The sequence below is a fragment of the Pinus tabuliformis genome, chromosome 4_2 (genome assembly GCF_031772625.1).
Source record: "Pinus tabuliformis cultivar Carrire ecotype Pingquan chromosome 4_2, CPIR1, whole genome shotgun sequence".
Lineage (NCBI taxonomy): Eukaryota > Viridiplantae > Streptophyta > Pinopsida > Pinales > Pinaceae > Pinus > Pinus tabuliformis.
This window is the reverse complement of record NC_142304.1, coordinates 302857937-302883720: the sequence shown is the minus strand read 5'-3', so window position 1 is coordinate 302883720 and position 25784 is coordinate 302857937. Positions and strand designations below refer to the sequence as shown.

At 38.6% G+C, this 25784-nt stretch overlaps 1 protein-coding gene across 1 annotated transcript in view; it reads right to left on the bottom strand.

Moving 5' to 3' along the window:
- The window catches only part of LOC149169188 (SMAD/FHA domain-containing protein), a 432141-nt gene that overhangs the window by 202103 nt on the left and 204254 nt on the right, over nt 1–25784 (bottom strand). The window contains 2 exon segments of the mRNA XM_089428601.1: nt 9155–9250; nt 9376–9534. Of these exon segments, the coding sequence (XP_089284727.1) occupies nt 9155–9250; nt 9376–9534 (255 nt within the window).

Here is a 25784-nt window from a genome sequence, read left to right as displayed (position 1 = left end):
TAATCATCTCATTTTTTCCGCCATTCATTAGCCTGTCAAGCGGCACAGCATTTCCTAGCGTCATTTGATCTTTTCATCGCCTTATCTTTCATCATCTCGTTAATCGTTTCATCTGCACCTTTAGCACCTGGACATTTCGGTTCGTTTCTTGTTTGGGTGGCGACTCCACTTCTTCCATTTATTAATTCTCAAACAAGAAGCCCTCCCTTATATCCGGTTGTTTGTTGCCTTTTGGATCCTAGAGTTAGATTCATGTTCAAGTGGCGACACCACTTCTTTCATTTCTACAAGAATCTCTACTAGAAGCTCCCTTCTTGTGGATCTCTTGATAATTCTTGAGCAGAAGTCTCTCTCTATCATCCATTTGGTCCCTCAGTATTCATCATGGATTATTCGTTTACCTCGTGTCACTTTACTGATGTTCTCCATCATATTTCGGAAGTGGCCATTCATAAATTGTCTTTATTCTCGGGTGGTGATTCAATCGCTATTAGAAAGCATCTATGTAGGTTTATTCGTACAATGCGTATATATTGTAGTTCTCCTTAGTATGATCATGAAGATGTCAAAATGCGTCTATTTGCCTTTTCTTTAGAGGGTGATGCTTTGAATTGGTTTAATAATTGTCCTGAAGATTCTTTCACTTCTTTACAAGATATCGTCAATGCTTTTAAAGATAGATATGGTTATCAAGGTAGCTCGCCTTGTGCCCCTAAAATTATGCAACATAATGAAAGTGATTTTGTGAAGGATCCAATTGTCGATGAAAGATTTCAAGACAATTCTCCATATCAGAATGTGCCATCCACTTGTACTGTTGCAGATCAAATCCATGACAGTGGAAAAACAGGGACAAGTTGTCAAATTAGTGTCGACAATGAAAGGGAAAATGATAAGCAAATTATAGAAGAGCTAATGCGGCTAGTAAAAAATATGGAGCTTAATCAAGAAAAATTTGTAACTGATTACGTCAAGGATATGAGAACTTTATACACCCACCTGGAAAAACGTGATAAGGAAATGGAAATCATGAAAATTAAACATGGCAGAGAGATTTTTTTTATGCAAAGCAAGTTATTAACTATGGATGAAGAAATGACCATCTTGGGATTCGATTATAATAATCAGTTGGCTACCATGCAAGTAAATCATAAGAAAGAGATAAACTATATGCAAAACTGTTTAATGGGCATGAAAGCAAAGAATGAAAAAGTAATAAAAGATGTGGAAGCTAGTCAGATATGTCTTCAAAATAAGTTATTGACCATGGAGGAAAGCCATGCCAAGGAAGTCAATGCTATGAAGGTTGAGCACTCTAACCAGATGGATGCCATAACAATACAGGTACAGAAATTTCAACATCGGTCAGAGGATGAAGGAACAAGGAAACGTCAACAGATCAGAAGCCTCCTTATCTGCTGCAACAAGCTCCATCTTATTATGAGGAGGTCATTTGCTCCATTGAAAAGTGACTAATTGAAGGTGACCCAGATAAAACAGAAATTGGTAAGAATCAAATGTAGAATGAAGAAAGACATGTCATGCATGCCCTACATACTTCATCTGAGAGTTTTGAAACAGAATGTTCCACGTCATCAGTGATACACCCTGCCACAAAGAAAAAGCCCAAGAGAAAGAGAATGAGAAAGTGATTTGATGCATCAGATGTCCGCGAGCAGCGTGATTTTCAGATAGGAAAAAGTCCTACTGTATGCAGGATTGGACATGGCACATCTGAGATGTAGTCGACAAATTTGCCTGAAAGCGGGCAAATGCTCAGTATGCACTATATTGAACACATCTGATGCCATGGGGCATCTTTGTATTGTATTTCTAACCTTATGCCTTATTATTTCAGTATTTCATTTTGTAGTTAGATTTGTGTTTTTCATGTTATTAGACTAGTTAATAAATGAAGAGCTTATATGTTTCCTGTGCTTAACGTTACATGATGATTTTTGGATGGATGCTACTTATGTTTTGTTGTGTGTTGCGTGGATGCAGATTTTGGATTCTCAAATTCCTCCAGTGCAGCAATGTGTCCCCAAGTAGAGCCAGATGTTGACCACTACGTGTCAACAACCCATAGCAGTACACCCCCTTTTTCGCAAAAGGGATAACGCCCGATCGATGTGTTCCTGCCATCCTGCTATCATTATCAGCCTGAGGATCATGCATCAGATGTCCGCGAGCAGCGTGATTTTCAGATAGGAAAAAGTCCTACTGTATGCAGGATTGGACATGGCACATCTGAGATGTAGTCGACAAATTTGCCTGAAAGCAGGCAAATGCTCAGTATGCACTATATTGAACACATCTGATGCCATGGGGCATCTTTGTATTGTATTTCTAACCTTATGCCTTATTATTTCAGTATTTCATTTTGTAGTTAGATTTGTGTTTTTCATGTTATTAGACTAGTTAATAAATGAAGAGCTTATATGTTTCCTGTGCTTAACGTTACATGATGATTTTTGGATGGATGCTACTTATGTTTTGTTGTGTGTTGCGTGGATGCAGATTCTGGATTCTCAAATTCCTCCAGTGCAGCAATGTGTCCCCAAGTAGAGCCAGATGTTGACCACTACGTGTCAACAACCCATAGCAGTACAGCCCCTTTTTCGCAAAAGGGATAACGCCCGATCGATGTGTTCCTGCCATCCTGCTATCATCATCAGCCTGAGGATCATCTCATAATGTAAACCTAGTCTACATGTGTATAATGTAAATAATCTCAGCAGATCGGTGTCGTGAATGTAATCACCTAGGTAAACCTAGTTTTCTGGTAATGAACTACATTCCAGAAGGTTTTTTGTCTCACCGATCCATTCTCGGATGGTCGACAGAGTTTTCCTTTAGCCTTACCCCAAAGCCGGAATGGATTTTGTCACTAGAATCTTAGGGGAGTCCAAGTGTTCTAGATCGACTCTATGTAAAAGTGATTTGGGAATATTCCTAACTATTTGATTAGGTTATTTTATTACAAATTGCTTGATCTGCTAGATTGTATTTGTGTCGCAGAACTGGGTAGTCTGTGAGGGTCCTTTGCAAATGGGTTTTCTTCCTTGAGATGTAAAAATGTAAAAATCATGATGTAAAGTGTCTTGAGGGTTAGAAAAATAATTTATCCCCTCATAGGTCCTAGGTCCTAGTTAAACTTAAATTTTCCAGAGGTAAAATTCATGGATCCTTTAAAAAATTAAATCTTAACAGGTCCAGGGACTAAGGTTAATTGATTATTTTGCTAAATTTTATGCCTTGGGTTCCTGGAGTTAAGTCAAAGTTAAAATTCTGAGGAAATAAATGCAAAATTTTAATTTTTGAATTTATTAAAATGCATTTAATTGAAAAATTCGAAATTTCCTCAATATTTAAAATTTCGACGGATGAGATTAAAAGAAATTTTGATCCTCGTCAATGGTCGAGATCACTTTGACAAAGATCACTCGAACTAGCCGTTGGAGGATTTATTTTTAAATAGGAAGGTCATTTGTCAGTCAATATCATCCGATCTTTTGATCGTGTACTAAGCGAAAAGCTCTCTCTTGTAATCTTTTTATGAGCAATAAAGAAAGACTTTGGGGTTAATTTCCGCTGATGTTATTCTTCATGGAAATGCTGTAAGATTTATTATTTTCATGCGTAGTTTCTTTTTTTCCATTAATAATAGCTTCTGAAGAGCAATTTGAGTAGAAGTATCTTGCTCAGTCATCGGGGTTTGAATGATAATTTAAGTTTTGAATATAATATCAGGTATCTCTATTAAATCTAAATTTTATTATCATTTTCTCGCTCTATGTTGACCGCTGAATTGAGTTTTGCAAGAAAATCCTTGATTATTAGATCATCGGGCATTCGAGGAAGTTCTTGGTTGAACCAGCCAACTCCCAATGCGTGTTTTCTGAAAAGCCCAGTTTAAATTTGACCCCGGGCTTATCATAAGATATTTTTTTCATGGGTGGTGCATGAAGGGTTTTGAGCTTAGTACCTCCTCTAAAATTCAAAAAGAAAAAAATGTGTGCTAAATCACTAGATCTGGCTGTTGAGAGCCTCAGATCATCAGATCTGGGAGCGGAGTCGGATTCACACTCCCTAGATTTGATAGATCTGCCATTTATGTGCATAGATCTGTAATTAACTTTAGTTTTCTAACTTTGGTTTTCAGGATTTTAGTGTTTTTTGGGTCATTGTGTATATCGTTTGGATTTTTTTTTGTTGTATTGCAACGACAGATCTGAAGCTGAAAGCAGTGCAGAGTCCAGATCTAGGCCCTGGAGGATAAGATCCGTATCTCTGCAGGTCCATCAGCATCATTTTTTGCAAGGGTTTAAATTTATTTTCAAATCTGGAAATTTTCGTGAGGGTTTCATTCAGAAATCTGAGGCAAAGCGATTTTAAAAATTTAATTAAGATTTCTGGAAAAAAAAAAATTAAGGTTCAAGTGGAAGTTCTGGGCCACCATTTTGCAGATTGATTGGTTGCCTGGTTTTTGTGGTTTATTGTGCAATTTCGAAAAAAAAATTACAAAACGCTCGCTGCCTAGCACTGCCAACGCTCCATCGCTGTCAGTCCTCCATGATTTTTTGTTGCATACTATCCGCAACAAACCCTCGCTGCCATAACCTTGTCTATCCTCCATCCAGCTTCTCACTCTACCTGCGTGTAGCTTCAGCTTGGTAAGTGAACCTTCCATGCTACCAAAGCTCCGTCTCTGCCTCGCTGTCAACTCATCCCATGCAGCTGCCCATTCCACTTTCCTTACCCTCAACCCTTCCACGCATGCTTACACACCCTTCCTCCCCTGCAAACGCATTTAGCTGGTTGTTGCCATATCTACGCAACTTCTACGTGGCTACCTTCAACGCCTCCTCGCATCCTTTACCTAGTACCGCCATCTCTGTTCCGCTGCCAACATACCTTCCTGCGTGCTAGCCAAACCCTCAGTCTGCGTCCTCCACGCAGTCTCATCTTGCCCCTGCGTTATTCCTCTATCTCCCTCCGTCTAGCAAACCTCCCTTGCTGGCCAATAGCTCCGTCCAAACCTGCATTCCCTTCTGCGACCATCGATCATCCATTTTGCAGTCGGGTTCTTCTCCCTTCCACCGTCAAAGCTTGTAGCTGCAAAACATATGCTTTCGATTTTATTTTTATTCATTCCGTTTGTTTATATTTCCTTTTTAGTGTTAGGGTTAGTTTATTTGATTTTCATTTCATTTAGTTTGTATATAGTTAGGTTAGCTCATGTCATTTAATGAAAAAATCTAAAACATTTTAAAAAATCTTAAAACATAAAAATCTAAGCATTTAGAAAAATAAAAAATAAAAAACCTTTTTTTGTGTTTTTTTTTTGTGTGAGAGACTTTTGATTTTTCTTTTATATTTTGAAACTTTATTTTTATCTTTATTTTTATTTTTTACAAAATTAAAAGTCATAAAAATTTATAAAAAATAAAAATAAAAATAAAGATACTTTGATTTTGTTTTCTTTTGATTTCGTTTTATTTCATTTTGATTTTGATTAAAAAAATATAAAAGTCTTAAAAAACATTTAAAAAGTTAAAAAAATTCAAAAAACATTTAAAAAAAATATAAAATTGGAAAAATTTTAAAACATTAAAAGTTTCTAAAAGAATAAGAAAATCTCAAAATATTTTGTGACTAAGAATAAACAAAATTAAGGGGTTTTTTGCTTAAACTTTAGAATTTTTAATTTGGCCTATGGCCCATTAAATCTTTTTTTATTTTTTAACCCTTTGATTAAATTAAGTTCCTAAGGAATAATTAAAAATTTTCAGCCTAAAGTTCCTTAGTGTCATTTGGTCATTAAATGCAATTTTTCATGATTTTTCTATGGTCAAGCAATAAATTTGTTAAATCATATTGACTGTTGGAGAAAATTTTCTAGATCTTGGATCATTAATGATAATCACTTTAAATCTGGAATATCTTGCGTGATACAGTGTTGGGCGTTTTTGTGGATTATTTATGATTGTCACTTTTCATCACATATTGAAAATCGTTCTGGATAGCTTGTTTTATTGAGGGTTAATTCAAATATCGAAGGCACTAGTCTATAATTGTTTCAATCTTGTGGTCATGTCTTGTTTACGTTGGCATTTAATCTATCAATCTGATTTAATCGTTGAGATTCATCAAGTTGTCTATCATTAAAATCTCCTAGAGCCCGTGATCCACAAGCTTTCTCATCCATTTACCTCAGGGACTACCCCCCTTGGCTTGCCTAGGAAAGAGTCTAAACAGAGTGAGTAAGGATTAAGTGTGACAGCCCTTACTCTGAGCATTGTCGCGCTGCTTGGACACTTTGCGCGACAACACCACTCTCAACCAAAATGACGCCATTCCAGACTCTGTATGGTTATGAACCCCCGAGATGGAAGGATTTTGCATTAAATGACACTAAGGTTCAAGCAATGAAGAACCATTTGGAAGAAAGTCAAAAGATTATCCAAATATTAAAGGAAAACCTAGCAACTGCCAAAAATCAAATGAAGCAACAAGTTGACCAACACTGTTCAGAACGAGAATTCAAAGGAGGAGATTGGGTCTTCGTAAGACTACAACCTTACAAGCAGTTATCCTTGAAACAACAAGGAAAGAATAAGTTAGCTCTGAAGTTCTATGGGCCTTTCCAAATAATCAGGAAAATCAATGATGTAGCTTATGGATTGAAACTACTAGATAACTATCAAATCCACAACGTATTCCATGTTTCATGTCTCAAAAAGGTACTAGGTCAAAACCAATCAGCTCAAACCGAGATACCTGAAGTCGATGAAGAAGGAAGGATTGTCTTAGAACCTGAAGGTATCCTTGCAACCAGAGAGAAGGTACTACGTTCCAAAACTATTAGAGAATACCTGATCAAGTGGAAAAAACTTCCAGAAGAAGACTCCTCATGGGAAACTGAGAAGTTCCAACAACAATACCCCTCGTTACCCTTGCTTTGAGGACAAAGCAATTTTTAAGGGTGGGGCAATGTTATGAATAATTAATTCATAAATAAATAAATAATCAATTAATTATATTATATTAAATTTTAATTATTAAATATCTTATTAATATTAGTTATGAAAGGGCTTATGGTCAAAAGTCATGATCAATCAACCTCGTGACCAGTCACTACCTATTTAGGCATATCGTCCAAGGGATTGTAACTCATTATCTGAATATTGAATAAAATACATATTATTACAAGTGTTAATTGTGTCTCCTGCAATTAAATCTCAGCGACCAAGTTTCCTTCCAACACAATTTACCAACCGAATTTTATACCTGAAGGAAATCAGATACCTCTAGTAAACCAAGAAGTCGCCACAAACGGGTTAAAGGGAGATCAAATCACAAGAACTCTTTATTGACACCCAAATCATAAAAGAAGACATCTCAACTAGCCTGCATACCCAAACCAGAAACAAGTGACTTACGTTCCCAAGATCGTCGACGACACCATAATCCAGTCTTACAATAACAATTTATCCCAGCTATCAAATAATTGCAAGGTTCCACAAGAAATCAATTTAGGAGGGCCAAATCCCTTCTCAACGCAACAATTATGTTTATCACTCAGAGGATCATATCATCTTGTATCAACAAAGATGACAACTCCAAGAAAACGTAAAAGATGCAACCAGATTACAAGGCACGAAATGGAGGATACACCTTGTCAACAATAAGCTTTGAGGACAAAGCTTTCTGAAGAGGAAGGCAATGTTATATATATATATATATAACAATCATAATAATGATTAATTAATGATTATTATAGAAGAGACATGTCTCTAAAGACATGACCATTAATGAAGGGACACCTACCTAGGTATATAAGCAGACCCTCATTTGTAACAATCTCATCATCATATTCTCATATATATATATATATATATATATATATATATATATCCTCAATGGACATCTTCATATTCCAAGTGTTATGGAATATTTAACTTGTGAGTACGAATTTTGGTCGTAACAGAAATCATGAAAAAAGAACAAGATCCAATCTTTTGAGAAAATAGAACATTTAGAAAACACTTGGGATCCCTTCAAACCTCAATTTTACCCTTCACCTACACAATGAGAGGGCGTAACAACTTTTTCCATACAACCAAAAGTGAGAAAATAGCAGATAAAACTGTTTTTTATAGTTAAACAAGTAATACATGGCAAAGGCACGTGCTTGGCACATGTCCTGTGTTTTACACACTGTTGACAGAATTCCTAAGTAATGAAGAAAGGAAACACAAATCAAATGAAACTAAAAGTAGTGAACAATAGAGGGTGAACTAAGAGGTTGAACCCTTAATAGACATACAGATATTATATTGTACTCAAAGTAGAAGTAGATGTAGAGGTGGAAGAACAAACATCTCTGTGGTGACCCACAACTATGAAGCTTCCTACACAGGTTTAGGTTGAGAAAGTTTGACCAATGCCTAGTGTTACTAAAGCTTTCGACTGCATTAAGTCATTGATTAGGATATATTCAGTATCGATTTCAAGATATGTTAGAATTTGAAATCCTTGTCATGATTGACTTATGTGCAAGGGGAAACTACTTTGAAGTTTGGACCAATTGAAAACATTCAAAGAATCAAACTAAATTCCATGTAAAACTCTCAGGTTACTTGACAAAATACAAAGGTTAGCTTGAAAAAAATTGCTAGCTATTTCTAGTGTTAATGGCATTGCTTAGTTTCACTGACTTGTGGATTACATTGCACCACTTCCCACTATAAGATGAGATAGTTTTATTAATTTCCACAAATGACCATGAAATGATCAACAGTACTAGGGACTACAATCAATAGTCAATAGACTAAGGGAGTGCCTAGAACAATCCTAGATACTAAAATGTTAAAACTCAAAAGAAAGATACAAATGTCAATAAAAGAGAGATTAGCAAGATCAAGGTAAGGCAAAAGAGCAAAACCCTAGAGGCACAAGGCCCTCATTCAACATACACATTTTAACTGGAAATAAAAGTTGAGGCAGAAAGGGAGAAGAGATATCCCTGCCTCCATCTACCACTGCATTTTATATGCAACTGAAATTCTTATCCCAATTCAAAATACATGCATTGGAAATTGATATTCATCACTTAAACCAGCTTTCTACAAATGACTGCATCCATTACCTTTTCATTCCGCTTGATAATTTTATCTCGAGTTTTACCCTGCTTCTCAGTCAGCTGACCTTTGTATGTTTGCCACGTCACCTCCTCTTCCTCTTCCTACAAAAAAATTAAAAGCTTATTCAGTGTGAAAGAAACAAAATATCAGTGTCATGAAATTGAAGTGAAAAATTACACTCGCTGTGTGCATAGAGTAGTAAATTATCAGCACTTAAAATGAGAACCTCTATGTCATCAGCAACTGCATCCTCCCTCAAACCCCATGAAATACCCTCTGCAAGTGAAGCTTCTCTCCTTGCACGTAAAAGAGAAGCTTCCATATCAGCCATTTCATCTAAACAATTGATTTCACTCAACTTCTGCCTCACACCTGCTGGCCTTTCCTGTGGGAAAGACGTAGAAGTGTTAGAAAACAGAATTGCAAACCTGCAGATATAACGTAAAGCATAAATTGACTACCAACTGGTAAAATACTAACAGAATGCCTGTGGTTATGACATTTGATCCAAATACTTTGCAATTTTGGACCTATAGATGCAATTATAAACATCAAACTCAAGAATTTATGAATTACTAAGAAACCATAGACTAGATTGTGGAGAGTGAACATCAAGATCATAAAACTATTATAAACTAAACCAACAGAGAACATTACTAAACCATTGCTGCTTTCCAAAATGTTCATTCACATTTGTAAAAAGAATTTTCTTTTCCATTGTCCCTCATGTTACTGATTGTTGAATTATTTCAAAAGATGAAACATCAACATTGACATGAGATAAAAAAGAGCTGTTCCATTTTTTATTCAGGCAAGGAAATGAGCAAGCATCAGAACACCAAATTAATTCCAACCTGCTTAATGAGAAGAATAAAATTGGATATGACAACTTTGCAATCACACCCACATGTAAACCCCAGTTCAATGTAGGGCAAAAACCTAATAACCCCATTCCCTGAAGCTTATCGACAAAGGACAATATTATCTCACCAATTCCCAGAAATATTTTGGAGTTTTACTTCAAAAAAACATAACTCTGGATGAAAATATTACAAAAGAAACAATTGTCATCACCCAGCAAGGCTTGTCCTCTTTAAGTCCTTGAAACTTAAACTACTCATTTCAAGAATCAATGTAAAATAGTTTGAGTTTGCCTCAGTTAAAATTATATGTAAAGGAGTTCGATGCTAAAAAAATATCTAGAAAAATGAAATGTCTAACTGCACTATGTTCAAACGACTTCCTTAAGTTACAAACCTCAGAATCACATGAAGAGAACAGAAAAAGTAGGAGATATGTAATGTCCCAAACGAAGAAAATTTGGAACAACCCCTTCACATAAGATTTCTACTTATAAACAGAAGATTGCCATGTAAAATATAACAGATAAAATGCATGCAATTCCATAACATGGTAAGCAGAAACAATCTCAGCTTTATTATAATATATAAATTGGGGTTTTACATGCTGCAATGACAAAATAGCTGAGATAGCTGGCCTCAACAGATCTACAATAATGCCACATTGGGTCTCCCAAAACAAACTGAAAACCAAATCACTGCAACCTGTGAACCCTGAATGGATCCACCAAAGGAAGAGATGGGTGCTCACCCACTCTCACTAAATCACCCGAGGGTTTCCGTCCTGGGGCTACTGCTGAAGTAGAGAACTGCGTTCTCAAACCTCTCCACAAAAACAATACTCAAATCCCCGATGTCTTCAAATGATCTCATCCCCCCCTTTTATAGATCTGATGGATAGATCTCCAAGCCTCTAGAAGCATCTTATTTTATTATTATTCTAGAAGCTCCTCCATTGACTTTATCTTAAGTGACCTTTAATATTATTTTATTTCACTTAAGTCACTTTTGACCTTTTTTCTCCAATTAATTATTTTCCTTAATTAAATGACTAGTGAATGTTATTTTTAACTAAGGAAAATGGCAAATCGCCCACCATACTTTCTCTATACTTTCTTCGGCCACTGGAAGTCTCTTCTCAGCATCCCATCCTATAGATCTTCTCCTTCCGGTTCCAATGGGCTATTACACTGAGGTGTTCCATCAATTAATCTCCCCGGAATGCCACCTTGAGCATAATTAATTAAGTTATGTCCAATAATAATGCTGATTTCTAAAAGTTGTTGGAATGCGACGGAATGAAAGGCAAACTATGCAGATGATGGAATATGCCAAGCGAATGCCATCAAATCCCATAAAAACTCCTCAAATCCCATAAAAACTTCTCAAAACTCCATCAGGACCCCTGATGACATAAACCTGCTCCACTGAGTTGGCCATCTCTTGCCCTGGAAATCCACCCTCACTGTACTATAAGAAGAATAAAAATGGAGACATGACAAGATACCCAAACAAATCTAACAAAAAGCACTCAAATAGACACAATCACAAATAAATGAAAAATGGAGTATATTATTATTATTATTACAAGACTGCACAAAGGATAATATAATTGTAGTCTTAACAAGAGGACTACATACCCACAGTAAGACTCGAGGAGAATGATCAACACTTGTGTCTCCTACATGCCCATATAGGCTAACTATGGCTAGCGATTTAGGCGAACACAACATGAGCAATATTCTTGCAATTGATCACTTCATTATGTAAGTACATTATGACATAATTTAATATATAACAGCATTATATATTAATCCCCTTCTTATTTACAATCAGCATTAAAATGAAAAAATGCAATTTGTACCTAACATCTATACCAAGCTTTCAAATATTAAGTATCCTCCTCAACTACAAAGACAAGTATAAATCCTCAACAGATGAAGAGGAAACAAAAAAAGAGATATCAATAGTAATAGTACGTACAGCAGAAATCGTAGTACTTGGAAGCTCAACAAGTATGCCAAGTAGCCGTGTTTACAATGGTCTTCTCAAGGGGGCTGGTGATAGGCATGAAAAGAGCCAATCTCCTCCTCCTCTAATGTTTCCTCCTTTCAAAGAAAGGTCCTTCTCTAATGCTGTGTTAGTGGTGTTCTTGCACTTGATCTCTTGCCGCTTGCTTTGCATGCAAGAAACTTTCATAGCAGCTAAACTTTTCCCTTTTATATATTTTTCGTTTACATGAAAGCTGCCAATAAATCTCCAACATGGATCCACTTTGTACTTTTCTTTTGTTCTCTCCCATGAAATTTCTTTTTTCTTAACTTCCAATAAAATTATTTTTCCAAAAAAATCGCATTTCAGGATGTTTAAGTCATCATGGCATCACCCAACCAACATAGGTCAGCATGTGGCAAAACAGCCAAACTACTGTTGACTGTATCACCACCCATACATTTTATTGGTCACAGCTTGGTCAACTTAACACAACAAAATTGTATTTTCCCTCCATTTCTGCAAAAAATTGTATTAGCACTTCTCCTATAATCTTCAAATCAAATATCTACTACTTTGTGCCAAGAATAAAAGAATTACTTGTTTCATTCTGAAATTACTTTGGTCTGCCCAACATGATCTTATGCTTGACATATTTGCAATATTCACCAGGTCCATATCCTTTGAGAGAAATGGTCTACAACTCTTCCTTTAGTAATATGTTAATCTACTAATAGCCCAAGAAAAGTTGAAAGGAATAGATTTCAAGCCCAACAACCACCTCTACTAATGAATCTACAAATAGCATGGGAAAGGGATCTTTCTTTGTTACAACATCCAATCGTTAAGATCTATACATATTCTAAGTATGCCACTTTTCTTAGGATGCCCATTCAAAAGTTCTCATACTCGCATGTATGTCAAATATGCTCCATAATTGCATCAACCAGGTACTGATTTGTCTATACTCAGCATACTCGTGAATATTGTTGAGTACTAGCCAAGAATATTGAGTATCCCAAATCCATAATCATCAAAGTTCTGAGTAATTCTCTCTACATTAAAAATGAACTCTTTCACATTTTTTTTCAGTCATGGGGTATGACAAGTACAAGTATGTTGAGTGTGCCAAGTACCTCAAGTCAATTGCCTCAATGAGTCCCAACTGGCTACAGCTAGTTATTATGTTAAATATAAACTCTAACAATAATCTTGATAGCTACCTAGATTCATTTTGTATGAGAATATTATCAGTTGTGCTCAAATCAAGGCAACATTATGCACACACAAATGGGACCCCCTTTAAATCACAATCAACAAAAAAAAAAAATGCATACATGTATTCTTTATATATGTTGAGAGCAATTGCCATTGAGATTGGCTTGCCCTCCATTTTTCTTATCAAAATACATGTTTTGCAAGATCACTGGGGGATCCTCAAGCTCTTCTTCAAAGTTGAAAGCCTTCCTAATTTGCCTCCTTTGTGATGGAAGCTTTTCCATTTTCAAAAGAGGGACTTGTACATTCACCTTAGCCAAAACATTAGCCATATCAACTGTTGAAGAAAGTGTAACTGCGTTCGGTCTTCATAAATGTAATTTTGATATTTGTATTTATACAAGAAAATAAATATTATTTTTGTTATATTTATCAATGAGTTTCTTGCTCATTGAAATAGGTCTAGAACATGTCAAAGTGTTGTAGGTAAGTCAAAAAATCAAAAGAAAATATTGAAGACCCTTCAGGGCATGTTACACCATGTATATTTATGTATTAGAGTCAAAGATATCCCTCCAAGCAAAGTCACAAGCCCTCTCCATGCAACGACATCACGAAAGAAGGAAAAACGAAGTGGAAAAGTCAAGTCAGCCACAAATCGGCCTAAAGGAGGGGCAGTCTTCTATATATAGAGGCTGTCCACTCCTTCAACAACAAGCAATCAAGCCTCTGAAATCAGCGAGATAAGAAGCCAAGAAAAGGGTGAAGAAAGATGAGCATGAGGAGCCTCTAATGCAGCAAAGGAGGAGGAGACAAAACTGAAGTGTAAAGGGCTGTTCTAAGGGTAGATTACAGTCACGCGTGTGAGGAAACGAGGACTGTCTGTGGGCACTACAGCAGCAATATCACAGTTTTATATTTATCTTTGTTTGGGCTAGAAACTTAGGCCTATAAAGCCTCCCACTAGAGTGAAGAAGAGGCTCTCCCAAGCAAAGGAAAAAGGATTCAAATATACAAGGAAACTTCCCACAGGTGTGAGAAACTAGGGCTGCAGTGCTGTCATATCAAGTCTGCAACTACACATCAAGAAGAAGCTCGGTTGGACAAGAGAAGGAAGGTCTCACTAAGTATCAAAGATAAGTATATCTTCTAGATCTCACATAAACAAGGTCTATCACCAGTTGCCAAAGGAAGAAGGAAGAAGTGTCAGGGAACTTAGTGCCGGAAGAAGGAGGACGAAGTGCCGAGAAACAAAGTGCCAGAAGAAGGAAGGACTTGACTTGTTCTTGGAGTATATTCTTGTCAAAGGTCTAGGGTTTGGCATTGATTAATAAAAAGCTTCAATAAGAGAAATAAAGAGTTTTCTTCTCTAAGAGAGAGAGGTTTTTCCCTGGTAGAGAGCCAATATCTTGTGTTCTTGTTTCTTGTGTTTTTGTAGCAGTTTGATGAAGCAAACACACATACAATAATAATAAGAGAAGAAGATCAAGCTAACAAGTTAAATTGAACTTCACAAATTTTTATCAAGTATAGAAGAATCCTACTATATCTAATTGTCCTAGATTCTTCAACATGGTATCAAAGCTAAGGTGACACATCAAGGAAAGGGCATCTCAAGAACACTCATAAGGTGACTCATCAAGGAAAGACATCTCAAGAACATCTACAAGGTTGAAGCATCAAGCCAAGAAGTCTCAAATTCATCAAGAACAAGAAAGGTCTACTATCTACTATCCATCAAGGAAGACTACTAAGCAAGAAGAGAAGCCTTTCATATAAAGGCACCTACAAGAAGATCCATCCAAAGAAGGGTCTACACCAAATTACATCATCTACAAAGGAAAAAGCACTACAAGTCAAGCCTCACTCTCCAAGCATATCTCATCATCAAGCAAGTCTATTTGAAGGAAGCAATTTGAAGATCATCAAGATCCAAGAAGGCAAGCCATCAAGTCTTCAAGAAGAAAGCAAGACTACTACATCACAAACTCTATCAAGTACATATATATGTCCCCTTCTGAACATAGATCAATGTCTTTTTGCAAGGAAAGCAACAAATTAGTTGGGACTACTAACTTCCTTGCATGGAAGAAGAGGATTGATTTAATTGTCAAGAAGAATGAACTTCTATACCTCATCAAAGGGAATACCACTATCCCTGCTAAGGAACAAACTCAAGCCTTAGCCAACTACAATAAGGATGAGACAAGAGCTCAAAGGATTCGAATAGAATCCATCAAGGACTCTCTCATTCCTTATGTCTCCAAATTTGAAACATCAAAAGAAATCAATGATAAACTAATAGATCTATTCTCGGTAAGCACAGTGGGAGAAGTGATATCTCTACGTAATGAGTTGTACAAGATGAAGATATCAAAGGAAGGAATAGCTCCCTACTTCATGAAGATCTCTGAAATGAGAGATCAACTTCAAGAACTAAGAGAAGTCATGTCTGACAAAGAAATGACAATTGTAGTACTCAATGCTCTACCTGAGGATTGGGGCAAGTTCACATCAAGCATATATGCCAAGAAGGAAGCCACCCCACTAAGTGAACTACGGTCTCTATGCAAAATTGAGGAGACTATACTCAAAGCAACGGATGATGTGGGATCAAAGGAGCAAGCATTTGCTACCATGGCCAAGAGAAAAGGAAAATTTGGCAAATTTGGTCCATGAAGAACAAGCAACAGAGATATATCCAAAGTCCAATGCTTTCGCTGTCAAGAATATGGACACTACAAAAGGGATTGTACCAAACTTAAGAAGGACAACAACAACAAGAGAAAAAGGGAAGAAGCTCACTTAACTCAAGAAGTGAAAGAAGAAGACAAGAAGCAAAAGAAGGAATATCCTCCAGATCTCTACTATGACTAAATCAACTTCTTTACATATGTCTTCTTTCAAAGTTTTGAGTAGCATAGGAGCATATAGAGATAGGATAGAATGCATGGTTAAGTAGCATCTTCTAGAATATAGGAGCATGGTGTAGATATAGCTCAAGATATTCATATAGAAGGAGCATACCTATTATAGGACCTCATACACAATGAAAGATTAATTGATCATAACTAAGAATCTTAGAAGGCCTCTATCAACAAAAGGAAGAAACATTTGCAGGATAAGGGTCTTCAAGATCCTCTAATAGAATCTTCAAAAGAAGGTTCATAAATAAGAGCAGATGTCTCATTGGGAGTCCCATTCATGGGATTCAACAAAGGATGATATGCAGGCAAGAAAAGATGAAGCAAGAAAGGCTACAACAATCAAGAACAACCATCAAATGAAGCCAAGATGATCAAAGCAGGATCAAAATGAGGTATGTATACATCAAAGTTTAAGTCATGTCGATGAAGCAAGAAAGGCTACACCAATCAAGAACAACCATCAAATAAGGATCAAGATGAGGTATGTATACATCAAATTTTAAGTCATATCATCATATATATTATTGAGTCATGGGAATAGTTCTAAAACATGATCAAGCATAAAAGGATCTTTTTCACCAATGACATGCTCGAAAGCATGCACTACAATACAAAGAAGGTCAACATGAAGAAGTGCTCCCATAAGGAGTATAAAGTGGTTGACTAATCAATCCAAGAAGCAAATGAAGAAAGAGATCAAGCATGTGAAGAACACCATGGTCACAAAGAATCACTATCTGACAAGATCCATTAAAGACATCTCCCGAAAGAAGGCATGAAAACTCTGACAAAGGAAGAAAAAGATCAAAGGACCCTTGACACCTATGAAGGCCTTGGAGATATTAAGGTGCAAATAATTGATTCAACTCTACAAAGATGTCATGATGAAGAAGCCATCCAAGCACTATTTGATGTTGAAGCAATATCAAGATGAAGTCATGAAGGGCTACTAAATCGAAGTATGGGAACAAGCAAGTACAACTAAGCATCTATGTGATAAATATTCCGAAGCATAGTCAGATGACAAAGGAGTAGCTAGATGACGAAAGAACCTAACATATATCAAGAAGGCCACTTTCCACGAAGGAAGTAATGACATGACAAGCTAGGAAGGAAAGTGATCGATCGTCAGTGCCCTACCAAGAAGAAGTTCAAACAAAGACTTCATGAAATCAAAAAAAAGGAGATCAAGCAGTTGAAGGACCCACAAAGAATAATTTGTTGATAAATGGACACGTCTCTAGCTAAGAGGGAGTTCTAACAAGTTCCCAATTACAAAGGAGCTTGATCAATATTATGGTCAGAGGAAACTTGGGCATGTCTTCCTCAATTAAGAGGAAGAGATAGACACAACATTCTTGTCTTCACTTGGGAAGAAAGAATGGAAGGATTGGGTAATCATCTGGCATCCGATACTCTTTGAGGATGTGTAGGGCATCCAAGATAAGAGTAGGCAAGAGAGACGATATTCTTTGAGGGTTGGGAACCCAAGACAAGAATAGTCCTAGAAGGTCATACTCAGTGAACAGGCGGGTGGGTATGTACCTTGATATACAATGATTAATGTGTCTATAAGCCATTGGTCTCGCCAACATTGTGCTATGATCTTATGAGAGATAGAGTTGTTAGTCAAGGCCTTGATAGAAACAATGTTGGTTATTATGATGCTATAACAGATGGATTGCCAATCCGGTTTCTCTTATGTGAATTCTTCAAGATTGAAAAATAGCCAAACACATTGTTGTTGATTTGGGGTAGCATCGTATGTGCTCTAGCCACGAAATTTGGTGGAGAGGTTGGGGCACATGAGTTCTCCAATACCCAGAAAGGGTTTGGGCAAATTCTAAACAGTTCAGGAGATATTAAAATAATTAATATTTTTAATGGAGTCCCTAAGTCTAAACTTAGGGAAATTAAAATATTAATGTGGACTAATATGAAACTGTGTTAGAATGGTCCAAAATACATGGATCAAGCCAGATCTAATCTTAGTCGTTGATTAGGGACTTAATCTCGCCCATTGATATGTCAGCAAGAAAAGTATAAGAGGGGGCTTGAGGGTCACTTGGAGAATACACCAGAGTGATTAGTCATTCTATTCTCTAGAGCGGGGTTTGCTAAGAGAGATAGAATTAGTGATCAGAGAGACAGAGAGGAAGAGATAGTGCCGGGAGAGCAGTGCAGTAGCCGGCGAGAGTGACGCAGTAGTAGCCAGAGCTCATGCAAAGGCAGCTGGTCGCTGCGCAAAGCCTCAAAGAGGCCAGTGTTGCTGACGCAGAGGGCCCAAAGGCTAACGTAAGGCCTCCTAAGGCTTACGCAGACCCATCCAGGGTGATGCAGGGCTAGCGCTGGGCAGAGAGGGGCTGAGGCAGACTGGAAAAGGCTGACATTGGGGTTTCTGGAGCAGATTGGTGTTAAGGAGCTACCAGAAGGATTATCCGAGGTTTCAACCAGGAGATTTGTCTCAAACTGAGAGGTATTACTGCCAAGGAAATTCTCTGTTGGGTAGGCCAGTTTCGGCACCCAAATTATACTCTGATATTGCTTAATAAGAAAACCCTCAGATAGCTGCACTGATTTTCCCACATTGGGTTTTTCCGGGGACATTGATCCAAAAATAATGGTGTCATATGGTGTGATTGTTTCTGTTTCCTTTAGTTGTTGATCTGTAATATGTTGAGCATGCACTAGTGTTTATTTTCAGTATTTTTATTGTAAATAACTTGTTAAGTAAAATAACAAGTAGGTAGGAATAAATCAGATAAAGTGCATGGAGGGTTTCTAACTAAGTAGACTTAGAAACTTCAACATGGTATCAGAGCGTGATGGCAGATCATAGGAGGACTAAGGACATCAGCAAAGCAGAGAAATAGCAGCAGAAAATAGTTGTCTCGATGTGACATAAGTTGTTTCTAGCGGAGCAGCAACAAGGAAGGGTGACGCAGTGCCTACGTCATCAAGGATGAGCCGGGAAGAGGCAGCACAGAGGCTAAGGAAGGCAAAGGGAGCCTCCAGTAGAGCCACGCAAAAACTGGGAAGGCTGACGCAGTTGGCTAAGGAGGTCGAGCTGCTGGTGCTGGGATTGCGCAGAGCCTAGGAGCTCTCACCTTCAGGTTGTTGGGGTTTAGAACGCTGTGGGGATATTGCAAAGTGGAGTTCGTCAGGTACTATAGTCAAAACAATACTTGACAGAGCAAGGCCAAGAGGAGGGAGTTGTTTCTGAGGGTTTCTAGCCGAGGAACCCAGATTAGTGGTGCAATTGCACAAGACGATCAGAGTAGAGGGCATCTCGACAGCGGCAAAAGGATTTTCAAGAGGGAAATCGGGACTCAGAGGGAGTCCAAAAGAGAACTTCCAAACGGGAAGTAGAGACTCGGAGGAGTCGAACAGAAAACTTCCAGGAGAGAAGTAGAAGAGCATCATGGCACTACACGGAGTAAGAGACCAGGATAGACTGGATGAAGCATCGAACTCCGCAGTCTGGAGGGCCAGAATCTTATCCGTACTTGACAGAAATCGTGTCAAGAACTTTGCCTTGAAGGTAATAGCTATCCCAGTCAACCCCAATGATAACGACAAGTACGAGGAGGCGATGGTGAGGGCCAAGTGCATTATCCTTGATGGGTTCAAGGATCATGTGGTACCACATATAGCCGAGAAGGAAACAACAATTGAGATGTGGGAAGCTCTTAAGAACCTCTACCAGCATACTTCTGTGCAGAGAAGAATGTTGCTTGAGAACCAGATGAGGCCGTATAAGATGAAGAAGGGTCAAACGGTTGACTCCTTCCTCGGAGGACTGCTATAGAATCGACAGGATCAGGAGTAGATGGTGAGGACAGCCCTGAATGTTGTCTCAGAAGACTGGGAGGTGTTTGTCCAGAGTATACTGGGCAGAGGAACTCTCCCACCTTGGGACGAGATGTGGGCAGCGCTTCGCCAGGAAGAGATCAGATACCAATCGAAGACGGGTAGCAGTAGCAAGGGGATCAAAGTCAAACAGGAGGAAGATGTTGCCCTAGCATCTGAGGGAAAGCAGGAAAACTGGAAGAAGGATCTCTCCAAGATCAATTGCTTCCACTGTGGGGAGTAGGGCCATTATGCGACCCAGTGTCTAAGGAAGAAGAGTAAGGGAGAGTCTTCTAAGACTAAGGCAGCGCCAGCAAGGGCAAAGAAGGAAGATTTGACAGACGATGACTGTGCCATGAGTGCACATGCGCCACTTGAGCGGAAGTGGGGAGACATCGAGCTGTAGTCAAGCGGACTACAGTCGATGAGGGGCAGGATCCTCTAGGTACCCAGCCTCTTGGATTAGACCTTGCTACAGGAGCCTCGAAGAGGAGTAGCAAGACTGGCTAATGTGGGTAGAGATGGATGTGGATGAAGCGGCAGAGAGAGCTATAGTGCAGGAGTCCCGAGACAGCGCGAGGCTAGCAGGCTGCAGCAGTGCGAGAGGCACAGGAGTGTTGCACCAGTGCAGGATGGCATAGAGAGGTGTGCAATGGTGCAAGATGCAGGGAGTTGTTGCAGCAGCACAGAGGTCAAAGAGGGAGCACTTGTCAGCGGCAGAAGGAGCTTCAGCATCAGGAGGGTCTCTAGCCCAACAGGGAGGTCAGATTGGAAGATCAGTTACTTACTTCTCAGTAACTGAGTTGCAATGCAGCAATGGGCAGCATAATGCAACATGATGAGAGGAGGTGCAATGTGAATGCAGTGCTGGGAGAAAGGACCAACAGCAGCACGGATGCAGAGGGAGTTGTTGTACAGATGCAACAGTGGCAGTGTCAGAACCATGGGCAGCAATACAAGATACATCAGTGCAGAGGATGGTTGGCAGCAGGCCTAGCATCAGCACAGGGAACGATGTCGGATGATCAAAGTAATACTCAATGAGGAGCATTGTTTTAAAAAACAGCTGAGTCGACTCCGACTCAGCAAAGTCAAACTGAGTCAATGCCTGGCTAGGTCGGCTCGGTGGCCGAAACGGAACGGTTGGCCTGGTTGTTACCGAGCCAACCATTGATTCGGTCGACTCGGTAACAACTTGGCCGACTCAGTAATGACTCGACCGGCTCGGTAATAACTCGATCGGCTCGGCTCTTTGACAAAAAGCCTGAAGCACATTTGTCAAAAGTTGTTTTGCCACCTACATATCAATGATTGGGTTGTTGTTTATTGCATATTTATAGCCCTAAAGTAATCTATCACTATGATAAAGTTTTGAAAATTACAAGGCCGAAGTATAGTTATCCTAGTGGCATGAGTTAGAAAACTGAAACAATGCATTGAGCCATACAATGTTTTTAAAAAGGCAAGCGTTTTGGCAAGGGACTAATAATGTTATATACCTAGGGGGGATAATGTGGGTACCAAGGGAGGTACCCAAGGTAATAATGTAATAATGGGATGGGCCATAGTAATAAATAAGGTGGTTAACCCATATCATGTAAGGGACCACAAGTAGTTAGTAATAAGGTAATGGGCCTATCCCCCCTAGGTATATAACAAATTAATACATATTTACCTCTTATTTTTTTGGAGCTTGACCATAATTAAATCAAAGGTTTTGAGACTTCATTAAGGGCAGAGAATTGGTATTATTGTTGTTGTAGTCTAGTGATTGTCCTTAGGCTGACGCAAAAAAGAATCTTGGCATTGGTGGCTAAGTATGAACTTTGTATTGGACATTGCACTGGGTGCCATTTTGATATAATGGACATATTCATGAGCCTACTTTGATCATATGTTGTCTTATCTCTATATTCTAAAGCTCTATGTTTGGAAACATGAATGAAAATCTTTAAAATTATGTTTTTTATAAAAAAAAAAAAAATATTTAATGTATTTTTTACAACAACTGAATCACTGAAATCAAACCGGCCGAGTCGATACCGAGCCGAAGTCGGAGTTTTAAAACATTGGTGAGGAGTATTGTTAGAGCACAATCGTCGCTAAGAGGGAGTGTTGATTTGGGGTAGCATTGGATGTGCTCTAACCACGAAATTTGGTGGAGAGGTTGGGGCACATGAGATCTCTAATACCCAGAAAGGGTTTGGGCAGATTCTAAACAGTTCAGGAGATATCAAAATAATTAATATTTTTAATGGAGTCCCTGAGTCTAAACTTAGTGAAATTAAAATATTAATGTGAATTAATATGAAACTATGTTAGAATGGTCCAAAAGACATGGATCAAGCCAGATCTAATCTTAGCCGTTGATTAGGGACTTAATCTTGGCTGTTGATATGTCAACAAGAAAAGTATAAGAGGGGGCTTGAGGGTCACTTGGAGAATACACCAGAGTGATCAATCATTCTATTCTCTAGAGCGGGGTTTGCTAAGAGAGATAGAATTAGTGATCAGGAGTTGCAGCTGAGGGGCATTGAGTACAGAGAGACAGAGAGGTAGAGATAGTGTCGGGAGAGCAGCAGAGTAGCCAGCGAGAGTGACGCAGTAGCAGCCAGAGCTCATGCAAGGCCACGCAGAGGTAGTTGAGAGCTACGCAGAGCCTCAGAGAGGCCAGCGTTGCTGACGCAGAGGGCCAGAGGGCTAATGCAGGGCCTCCAAAGGCTGACGCGGACCCATTCGGGGTGAAGCAGGGCCAGCGTTGGGCAAAGAGGGGTGACATAGTCCAAAAAAGGCTGACGTTGGGGTTTCCGGGGCAGATTGGTGCTGAGGAGGTACCATAAGGATTATCCGGGGTTTCAGCCAAGAGATTTGTCTCAAGCTAAGAGGTATTACTACCAAGGAAATTCTCTATTGGGTAGGCCAGTTTCGGCACCCAGATTGTACTCTAATATTGCTTAATAAGAAAACCCTCAGATAGCTACACCAGTTTTCCCACATTGGGTTTTTCCGAGGACATTGGTCCAAAAGTAATGTTTTCATATGGTGTGATTGTTTTTGTTTCCTTTAGTTATTGATCTGTAATATGTTGAGCATGCACTAGTGTTCATTTTCAGTATTTACATTGTAAATAACTTGTTAAGTAAAATAACAAATAGGTAGGAATAAATCAGATAAAGTGCATGGATGGCTTCTAACTAAGTAGACTTAGAAACTTCAACAATTGCAATGATCTATGAATACCTCCCTAGCTAAGAGGGAGTGTTGAAGAAAGTGTAACTAGGTTTGATCTTCATAAATGTAATTTTGATATTTGTATTTATACAAGAAAAGAAATATTATTTTTGTTATATTTATCAATGAGTTTCTTGCTCATTGAAATAGGTCTAGCACATGTCAAAGTGCTACAGGTAAGTCAAACAATCAAAAGAAAATGTTGTTAAGGGCATGTTACACCATGTATATTTATGTATTAGAGTCAAAGATATCCCTCCAAGCAAAGTCACATGTCCTCTCCATGCAACGACATCACCAAAGAAGAAAAAACAAAGTGGAAAAGTCAAGTCGGCCTTAAGTCCTCAGGTTGGCCTCAAGTCGGCCTAAAGGAGGGGCAATCCTCTATATATAGGTGTTGTCCACTCCTCCAACAACAAGCAATCAAGCCTCTGAAATCAACGAGATAAGAAGCTAAGAAAAGGGTGAAGAAAGACGAGCATAAATACCATCTAGTGCAGCGGCGAAGGACGAGACAAAACCGAAGTGTAAAGGGTTGTTCTAAGGGTAGATTACAGTCACACGTGTGAGGAAAGGAGGGTTGTCTATGGTCACTACAGCAGCAATATCACAGTTGCATATTTATCTTTGTTTGGGCTATAGAAACTTAGGCCTATAAGGCCTCCCACTAAAGCGAAGAAGAGGCTCTCCCAAGCGAAGGAGAAAGGAGTCAAATCTACAAGGAAACCTCGCACACGTGTGAAAAACTAGAGCTGCAATGTTGTCATGTCAAGTCTGCAACTACACATCAAGAAGAAGCTCAGTTGGACAAGAGAAGGAAGGTATCTTCATAGGTGAAGGATCTCACTAAGTATCAAAGATAAGTATCTCTTCTAGAGTTCACATAAACAAGGTCTTTGTCTATCACCAGTTGCCAAAGGAAGAAGAAGGACGAAATGTTAAGGAACGAAGTGTTAGAAGGAGGAAGACGAGGTGTCGGGAAACGAAGTGTCGGAAGAAGGGAGGACTTGACTTGTGCTTGGAGGATATTCTTGTCAAGGGTCTAGGGTTTGGCATTGATCAATAAGAAGCTTCAATAAGAGAAATTTACGAAAGGGTTTTCCTCTCTAAGAGAGAAAGGTTTTTCCCTGGCAGAGAGCCAATTTCTTGTGTTCTTGTTCTTCTATTTTGGTAGCAGTGTGATGAAGTAAACACACATACAATAATAATAAGAGAAGAAGATCAAGCTAACAAGTTAAGTTGAAAAAAGTGCCTCACAAATTGTTATAAAGTATGAAGAATCCTATTATATCTAATTGCCCTAGATTCTTCAACATCAACATCCAAAGCAGCATTAGAGTTTTGAGGTTTTGGCCTAGGCTTATTTTGAGTTTGTCCCTGATATTTGTCCCTCTTTTGGGATGTAGTGTCAGAGCTAGAACTTTCTTGGCCTTGGTCAGCATCTCTTCTCGAATATTGAAAACCTTTAAACCTTCCACAATTTTCCACAGCCATGATTGGCTTATAGCTTGATCATTAGTATCATCAATATGGACTTGATCAGGCTCTGGATGAAAATAAGAATCCCCAAGAAAGACATTAAATGGAGCACCATCATTAATGACGTTGAGGTGCTCAAGGGCTTCCTCACAAGGTTGGCACCAAGGAGACTCCTCTTGTCCCACCAAATTGTTTTGGGAAAAGGGTGTTTGGAACACTTTGTTGATTACCATGGTCTCCCTCAGTGACCTTCTTTTTGGAAGGTTTCACTTAATTGAATTGTGGCTTAGGATGGAAGTTTGGACGAGACCCCATTTTTCTCTCCATCCTAGCCAATTTGTTCATTAATGTCATTTGCCCTGGGCACTAGGCTTAACTTTAGGTTCGATTCGAGCCCTAGGATAATTGAATAAATCAATCTTAGTAGCATTTATATTTTTTTCTATCTCAATAACTAGAACCTTTGCTTTTGCCAAGTTTTTAGGCCCTTTGTCTCCGAGCACATATGTCAAATGCCCATAAATTGATCTCACATACCTATCAAGGATGGTGTTGTCAGTTGGCTCATACCAAATAGGGATCTCCTTGAGTACGTTTTCAAATCTTTAAGTGAATTCCTTAACAGTTTCTTTCTCAGTTTTGGTAGCTTCAAGGAACTTCTCAAGAAGGATAACTCCTTCCTTGGTTGTAGCCCATATCTTGTTGAAGGCCTGGTGAAAGGTATCCCAATCAGTGATACTACCTTGGGGTAAACTAAGGTACCAATCCCTAGCACTTCCTTCTAAAGTCAAGGCGAAGAGCATTATCACTACATCTTCCTCCATCATTAGCTTAGTAAAAATTGCCTAGTAAAACTCATGCATATGTTTCTCTATAGTGGTGGCGTCAGTACCATAGAACTTAGGCAACCATTTGCAATATTTCTCAAGTAAGGGATGCAGAGAATCGGGGAATTGGCTTACATCGAATGGCCTAAATGAAGCTATGAGCCATTGTTTCTCCATGGTGTTGGGGGTGGTGTTGTCTACAAAGAGCCAACTAACCACAAAACTTTTAGGGATAATGGGGGGATGTAGTTG